The 8,544-nt window shown below is 43.4% G+C and overlaps 1 protein-coding gene across 1 annotated transcript; it reads right to left on the reverse strand.

Moving 5' to 3' along the window:
* Nucleotides 1–151: 151 nt before the first annotated feature.
* Nucleotides 152–5,727, reverse strand: LOC115687788 (putative glucuronosyltransferase PGSIP8). Its single transcript, XM_030613456.2, has 5 exons — nt 4,948–5,727; nt 1,896–2,154; nt 1,505–1,706; nt 1,270–1,417; nt 152–974 (listed from the first exon to the last, which is right to left on the reverse strand). Exons 1-5 carry the CDS (start codon nt 5,247–5,249, stop codon nt 434–436), a joined length of 1,452 nt encoding a protein of 483 aa, XP_030469316.2. The 5' UTR covers nt 5,250–5,727; the 3' UTR covers nt 152–433.
* Between the last annotated feature and the right edge of the window lie 2,817 nt (nt 5,728–8,544).

Raw genomic sequence — 8,544 nt, forward strand, 5'->3', positions numbered from 1 at the left:
CAGTGAGTGTCTGGCGATGGCAGCAAAATATTTGGCTAAAAAGCACACTCCGGGAGTAACATTGGTTAAAAGTTTGAAAGAATAGATGGTCATTTCAAGTTCAACCTTCCATGTATTGTGTCCCTGTTCTCACTAATGCCCATAGGAACAGTTCCAAGAATGAATGGTCATTTCCAAGAATAAATACCCATAGGAACGGTTCGCCGAAGAAAAATAATGCAGTAATTTCAACAGAAATGAAGCAATCTTCCCTGTTTCAATAAATCTTGAAAAAAATTATGGTACAGAATGCAGGAGTGCAAAAAGTTTCAAACTTCCCCCCATTGATCTCCACTCCGACTGGCGGCTTCCAAACCCGTGTTCTTTCCTCGCGGAATTCCCTTTTGGATGCAATCCTATATAAACATCAGGTGTTTGTCCAGAACGTGCGCCTTCAGTACAGTTTGTTGAACCCCGGGGCTGGGGATGGCTCGCCCAATCTCGGGAGGAACCCCTCTCTCTCGAGCGATACCTGAAGGCACGTCATGACCTTCACGAAGGATATCCACACCAGAGGTGCGCAGCAGAATGCGTAGGCAAACACAGCGAGGGCCCTCACAACACCGTCCGGATACCAAGGAAATGCCATGGCCACGAGGGTTCCGATTATCCCGAACCATGGGACCAAAATCGTGAGTGCAGGAAGCAAAAAGGCATTGATGGTGATGGACAAGAGAGCGAAGGACCCAAGCAAATAGAGGCTCCAACCCAGCAAGGGATGAATCGTGTGAGGGATGAGGAAGAACGGGACGGTGTAGGCGGCGAGGATTGACCAAATGGCTACCAATTTGAGGGCCGTCTGGATTAAGGAGGTGCTCCTGTCAGTCCGCCTGTAGCATAGCTTGGAGAAGTTTGGCCGTGCCAAACGCGTCATTGTGATCATGGCTAGGTAAAAGACAGTTTGGATCAGCGCGAACGGCATTTCTGCGCTGTAACTGCACATAGGAACAAATGGGTGGATCAGCTTCTGCAAAATCACGATATCGCAGTAGCAACATGTCAATTTATAACAGATTGGTTCAACGTGCTACGTTGAAAGAGAATTGAGTTGTTCTGTTCTCCCGTCGTTCCAAATTTCAAGAAAAGGAAACGATATCATGTTGAAATCGACAGAATAACATGGACCAGAAATTTAGGACGGTGGTCTTAATTTCTTTCGCTAGTATGTATTGACGTTCACAGAAGTGCGACAGATCATTGAAAGGAAGTTCCTCATCCTCCTGATCTTACCCAAGAGTACGACGCCGCTGCTCATGCCAAGATATTCCTAAAGGAAGGACAGGCCACGACCACCAGTACCATGGCTTCAACCACGGCGCGCCTGGGAAAGTGATCACACTGTTTGGACCGCAGGGGATGTTCCACCGAAGTCTAAGATCTGAAAACAAAAGGATAAGAGCAATTAAGGCCAATAAATTAATGTGCTCCACGGGCTGTGCTAAAAGACTATTTTCCTTTAACTTACAGTAGTAGGAAGCATCCATTTGGTAACCCAATGGAAGTCTATAATTTCCGTCGAGCTTAGTGCCGTTCGCAGGCGGATGAAACATGGGCCGATCGAGCAAATCAGGAAAGTAACCACTGATGAAACCCTGGTCTGCACCATCTGGATTCTCTTTACCAACTTCCAACTGATGAAGCATGTCCTTGAACACCCCAGCTGACGGCTGCAGAGACACATTCATAAGGACTATTAGAAAAATGTTACATGCAGAATTTTGCAAAGTAAAAATTAGAAGAAAAAGTTCATAATGATATTGACATGAGCAGGTAATCATTTCCCTAACTTTTTTCTCATATGTTTCGATAGCCACACGAATTTCTAAATTGGATGAAGGACGAGAGCGAAATTCTACCTGCAACACGAAGAGGCCTGTGTGGAAGATGCAAGGATTGATGAACACAGCACAGAACTGGCCACATTGGAATAATTCGTCAGTTTTTCGAAGGAAGAGGTTGTCTGCATCGAGCATGACAACCCTCTCGTAGTCTACCAAGCTCCACACGTAGAGCTTGTTCAGGGACAACTTGAATCTGCGATCGAAATGAGGCTGATTCTTGTACGGATTATTGAGGTTATCCACTCTTACCACCTTTGCACCATCTTCCTGTTCCCTAGATTATAGAAACACACACAATTACTTCTAGTTTAGTCGCTTTCGATCCTAAACGCGACATTGCAAAAAAACGCGAGGCCAAAATGGGAAGGGAACATTGCAAGACGCAAGCTTCGCCTCCTTACTCAGAACATATGAAGTTCAACACTTGGCATGTACTTATAAGCCACTATCCTAAGCAGTACCGGTACAAACCCATGTAAATTTTGGTCCAACCAAGATGAACCTTGACATGTCCAACTCCATTCACAGAGGAGGACGCCACACGCACCCTCCTATTTCCCCAGAAAATGCCATGCAGCATCAGATGCTTGGCAGATAACTTCAATTTAATGCGGTTATGAAGACAAAGTAATTGCTTCGCATCCGTTCAATCACCTAAATTTAAAATAAGAGCCTCGAGCAGCACTTGCATCCATAAGTTAATTTCTGTTGCGATTTTTTTTCTCGGAACCCATGCAGAATGTTTTGCGCATTTGACTGTGCCTTCAGATTTTACATCTATTTAGATGTTTACATGCAATTAACTATCTTAATTTACACAAATGACGGCTTTCACCATCATTTTGATATCAAAGAAATCACAGTTGACTTCAGCAAAGCCCAAAGCATACGCAAGTAGGAATCTTTCGCCGGATTCTACCTTTATTAGCTCTTCAAACGGCTTGTACTTCTCATTACTCTCCCATTTTATTCCTTAACTAACATGCTTCATCCAATCAAAAGCAGAAGCCGTGGCCTATAAATGAGATTCGAAGATCCTGAAGTAGGGTCTACTTAAATCCTCAAAGTCAACCAAAGGAGCAAAGGACGTCCTCTAATGCAACACTTAAATACCATAATTTACTGATACCAACCGACGTTGAATGATTCATAGAGCACTAGCATTAAGCTTGAAAGTCAAAGAGTTGCCCAATATCAGCCTACTCCACATGAGCCCTCTCAAGACTAATCAACTCCAGAAACATAATTAGCTGTTCGCCGGCAATTCTTCTCAGAAATCTGTACTAGTCTCCCTATGCCCACTATCTACATCTGACGTGCCTGAATTGCACAGACGGATCGTCAACAAACGTTGGGAAAAGTCCCAAGTTGCCAGAGAAAAAAGAGGGAGTTAATTCCGCCAATAGAACAGTGGTGCTTGTGGGTTGGGTTGGTGCTTGCTAGCTTGCATGTGCTCTGTCCAGCGTTGACCTCCTCGTGAATTGCGGGGAGGCCGGCGTAGATCGGTGGAAAGTCATTTGATTATGAAAAACCAACCACATGCTCTGTACGAATGACCTCATCACATTTCCAAAACCACATGCTCTGCAAGAGATTGATCTGATCTAAAACCACGGATGGAGTTCGAGCCTAAGCAAGTATCGCTTCCCGAACCAAACTCCATCTCTCTCTCTCCTTCGCAAACAAACAAAACATCAGACACGCGACGTGCCTACCCTAAGAGATGCGACTGACAATTTCAAAGGATGGAGCTTTTCGCATTCGTTTGAAAATAAAGGATATTGTCAAATTGACCACCTTCACTGAGCACATAAAATGATCTTTTGGAGTCATCATCTTCGTGGGCCTAGTCGCCCACTTACGTTTTGCGAATCCATCAGATTAGAATTTCATTCCCACCTACACCGCCAAACCTCAGCATGAACAAGACAAAAATGGGTCTTATCCTGTATGTCTCTCTCCCTCCACCAAAAACCCAATCTTTTTTTATTATAACATATGAACAGATCATTTGCTGGCCCCCCAAAAAACAAAAAAACAAGAACAGATCAATTGGTAAGAAACAGGAGGGACAGACAACAAAAAGATAACTTTTTGAGCCGCGTTTCTGCGATGCAATTCATGCGGGAACCAGCTCATTGGCCGACCCCAAATCAATACAAAATCGATTGCTAGCCAAATTCAACATAGACTCGTCATGAATCACGAAGGTCGGTCATTTTCTCTTCTTTTTCGAAAATTTGAATGTCTGAAAGACGCGACTTTCGTCACGAGCCCCGAGGACAGAGTCCAACACAAGAAGAACGACAGATACGAAAGAAGTGCATCGATGGTTGTCTAAAGGTTGGTTCTTTCCCCTCATGCCCCCCTCCAACTCGGAGAAGAAACTAGAATTTCCGACAGGACAAAGCCACCTGCCATATATTTTCTCATCTAAGAGACCTCGTTGATTCACGCCAAGTAATGAAGTGACAGTAACATTAAACACCCCACACTATTAAAAAAAAGGAAAAACCGATTCTTTTCACTGAAAACGCAAAAGCATATTCTCAACTCCACAAGGGAATCGCCGGAAGGCACCCCGAACGATCACCCCAGATCCACCACCGTGGGACACAATACACAAGTGGGCGCTAACCCAACAGCAAGGAAGACGCGGGAGTCCACGCTCACGGCGCACTCGGGAGCAGGGGATCATTGCCAGAGGTGTCCAAATTGGTCCACTTGGGGCTCATGTTTAGTACCCACATGAATGCAGACGAAAACGAAAGAACTATGCAAGAATATCCGCAAAAGCCAAAACAAAAGAAAAGTAAAGAAAATGAAGAGAAGCTAACGCGCTTTCCATGAAAACATCCAGCTTTTGTTTTGGTTTCTAGAACGATATTTTTGTTCATCGGCTCGATTCAGGGAAACGAATGTGGACTGGGTGAAGTGGAGATATTTCGGACCGGTTAAAAATCGCTGCTTTTTATTTTATTACGATTCTTACATGAACTCGACGCAGATATGTTAAAAAGAAGGGCAGTAATTATTGTCTGCTGAAATATGGTTAGGACAGACTTACAGAGCTCGGACCCAGCGGAGGGGCACGTCGTTGGCGGCAATGACGACCAGATCGGCGTCGACGCCGAGCCTCGCGAGCGATCTGACGAGGACCCGCGTCGCCACGTAGAACTCGTAGTCCCTCGGCGTCCCCATGTACATCATCGTCGCGTAGGCGTTCCGGCCCCGCCGCGGCGCCCCGTCCCCCTGCCCCGCGTCCTGCGGCGCCGCCATCTCCGCCGCCGCCGCCAGCAGCGAGAGCAACAGGAGCCGCCTCAGGAGCCCGCCACCATTGCATGTCCGCGGCCCCTCCTCCCAACCCATCAAACAACCGCTCTGTCTCTCTCTGTCTCTGCGTCTCCGGAAGCCGTCTTATTCCCTCTCCCTGCTCATACGAAGGCGCAAAAAAGCCCACAGAAAATGCGCCGTCGAAACGCCCGAAGAACGCGCGTATCTTCCTCGCCTCTCTCTCTCGCTCTCTCTAGCTAAGTTCTCGGTTCCCTCCGTCCCCTGTTCAAGCTTCCATGGGAACGGGGAAACGCTCGAGAGAAACAGAGCGAAACAGAGAAAAACAGAGAGATTTTCTGGGGGGCTCGGAGGAGGAGGAGGAGGAGGAGGACGAAGAGGAGCAGCCGCAGCAGCAGAGACACGAAGTGGGGGAGGGGAGAAGGCGCTCGAAAAGGCAGAGCACAAACGGAAAAGCCAGGCTTTCCTCTCCGAATTTGCTCCTTTCGGAAGTTTGTGAAAGAAATCTCAAAAGGAGAACGCAATTTGGCCCCTTAAAGTTGCCTCCTTTTTCCTTCCCCTCCTTTGCTCCTGTCTAGGTCTTCCGGGTTCCATCGCACAATATATATATATATATATATATATATATATATATATATAAACAAATATAAATAAATAACAAAGGAAAATATAAAATAAAGAAAAGATAACGGAACTTGAAGAAAGAGAGGGCGCATCTGGGAGGAGGAGTCCCGATCGGGCCGCGGGATTCCAACGGAAGAAATTAGGTGGAAGCCGGTGAAGTTTGTACAAGTAACGGTCCCCGGAAATTAATTTTTAATATTTTCTTTTTTTGGGGGGGTGGGGGGGCTTTTTAAGGGGATTATTTTTTAATGTTCGGGGAAATAATTAATCGAATATTCGGATTTAGGAAATTTTTTATTATTCGTAAAAGACTTTAGCGATAAAATATCTGGAGCGCGAAGGTACTCGGGTATGGTACACCTTTTTTTTGCTTTTAGCGACTTTTGCAAAGTACTTGGTGGGGGGGAGGGGGATTTCGTGCGTGGGGCCCCTGCCGATTCTGCAGAAGCAAAAAACTCGATTTTGATTTTGATTTTGATTTAATTTAATCTAATCAATTTTGGAGGGAAAGAAAGGGGGAAAATAAGAAGGAGGAATCGGGATGTGCTCGTGACGTGCCACGTGGTTTCCTGTCCGAAGGGTCTTCCCTCGGATGCTCTCCCCCCCCCCCCCCCTCCCCCTCTCCTCTGTCCCTTTCCGAGGAGAGTTGACTGGTCAGTAGTGGCTTGGTTTCTCGTCTTGAGAAAAAATTTACAACGGATGGTGGTGGATCGACCTCAGTTCAACGCGCAATGGCGTTCTTGGAATCTTGATTTGCGCAGCGTGATCCTCGAACTCTAACTTAACGTGGAATGTGGTCTTCGATTTTTTGATTTATTTGATATGATCTTTGAATTATCAATCAATGTTCGATTTAGTCCATAATTTACATAAATATGATACAATCGGAAGGACTGCGTTAAACATTTATCGATAATTTAGGGACCACGTTGAATAAATTAAAATTCGTTCAACGACATTGCATGTTGAGTCAAAGTTTACGAACCATATTGCGCAGATTAAAAATTCTGTAGATGATATTATATATCGAGCCAAAGTTTATAGACTATTTGCGATATTATCCCTATTTTTTCTTATTCAGAGGCGAGTGATCCATTGAAAAAGAAAAGAAAGTAAACGTGTCGGAAAATTTTGAAAGAGGTGTTCTTACAGCGCTTACTGAGTCTCATTGGACATGCTTGGAAAAACTGTAAAAACTTTTCATATGAAGTAGATAGCTATCTTGTGGACCCGAGCAAGTTCTTAAAAGGCTCGATGAGAGATAGAGAAGGAACTCTATGGTGTGGTGAATGGAATCTCCCATATAAGTTCTCTCCGTATTGAGTCTCATTGGACATACTTGGAAAAAGCGTAAAACTTTTCATTTGAAGTCAATAGCTTTCTCGAAATACTTGCCTCTTCAATTCCAGCAAACCTCTCGAAAAGTTGTGATTAATAATTTTAATTAACTCAATTATTGTCCTATAGGGTGATTTATTAATAAGACCATAATCTGGAAGCAAAATAATAGAAAAACAAAATTGGGCAGCCTCGAAACAGACCACCTTGTTTGTATGCATATCCGGATATCGCCACCACCAAAATGGTTCATTTGATCATAAAGAAGTCATATTTATTTCCGCCATTTCACGATATCACGAGTTCGGTTAGCATTTTTCTTGATAAGCGTGTAGGATTTTTTTCCTTTCGCTTATCATAGTATTTTCCAGACTTTGCATACGCATAAGTGCGCACCGTTTTTGCTAGTCTTGCATATTATGAAGATGTCCGCAATAATTAAATTGTTTTAGGAAAATTGTTGCCCGGGATGGTATTAAAAATTAGGTGAGTAAAATTAAATCCTCGGAAGTCTTTCCTAATATTTTCGAATGGATCTCACCCTCTACTGGCCATTGATTCGACGTGGCTACATTCACATTTTCATAAGATGACGTGGAAAGATTAGCTTACTTGCAAGGAAAAGTATTAAGAGGTATGCTCAATAAACCCGAGTAAATGCGCGCATGGGTTTTGCGTATATGCCAAAAAAAAAAAAAGACATTAAAATCCTTCTATTATTTAATCGGGATAATGACACCCAATGTGCAATTTGATCCCTCAACTTTTAATTTGTTCAATGTAGTCCACACGAACTTTAACATAATGTTCAATTTGATCCTTGAACTTTTAATTTGTTCAATGTGGTCCCTGAACTTTTTATATGTGTTCAATTTAGTCCCGAACTATATAAAAATGTTCAATATAGTCCCTGCACTTGAATTAATGGAAGGACTATATTGAACATTTTCAAATAGTTCAAGGACTAAATTGAACACATATTAAAAGTTCGGGATTACATTGAACAAATCAAAAGTTCGGGGATCAAATTGAACATTAGGTTAAAGTTCGAGACTACATTGAACAAATTAAAAGTTGAGGATCAAATTGCACATGGGTCAAAGTTCGAGACTATTTGTGTCATTTTCCCTATTTAATCTATGAATGTTTAAATAATCGAGAAATTATTGCCATGGTGTACAACGGCAAGGGAAGTACATAAATTTACGTGAAACGGTTCGAATATTTCGAGATTTGATATCAAGTTATTTTCAGGATATTAAAAATTTTGAGTGTTAGCTCATCTTCGCACGTTGCGACCTTGATTTGGAAGTCCAAATCTACCTCCGTTTTGACGGGAAGGTTTTGCCCGCACGTTTATCAAGAAAATTACTTTCTTTCTGCACACTTTTTATTGCTGAAGGGCGGAAAG

Source organism: Syzygium oleosum, unplaced genomic scaffold, assembly GCF_021117445.2.
Source record: "Syzygium oleosum isolate NSW1041296 unplaced genomic scaffold, Sole_v2.1 Sole_v2.15, whole genome shotgun sequence".
Classification (NCBI taxonomy): domain Eukaryota; kingdom Viridiplantae; phylum Streptophyta; class Magnoliopsida; order Myrtales; family Myrtaceae; genus Syzygium; species Syzygium oleosum.

Coding starts and splice junctions, on each gene's coding strand:
- LOC115687788 (XM_030613456.2), bottom strand. CDS start 5,249: ATGGGTTGGGAGGAGGGGCCGCGGACATGCAATGGTGGCGGGCTCCTG. Junction 1,707..1,895: donor CAGGCCTCTTCGTGTTGCAG/GTAGAATTTCGC, acceptor GTGTCTCTGCAG/CCGTCAGCTGGGGTGTTCAA. Junction 975..1,269: donor CAGCGGCGTCGTACTCTTGG/GTAAGATCAGGA, acceptor TCCTATGTGCAG/TTACAGCGCAGAAATGCCGT.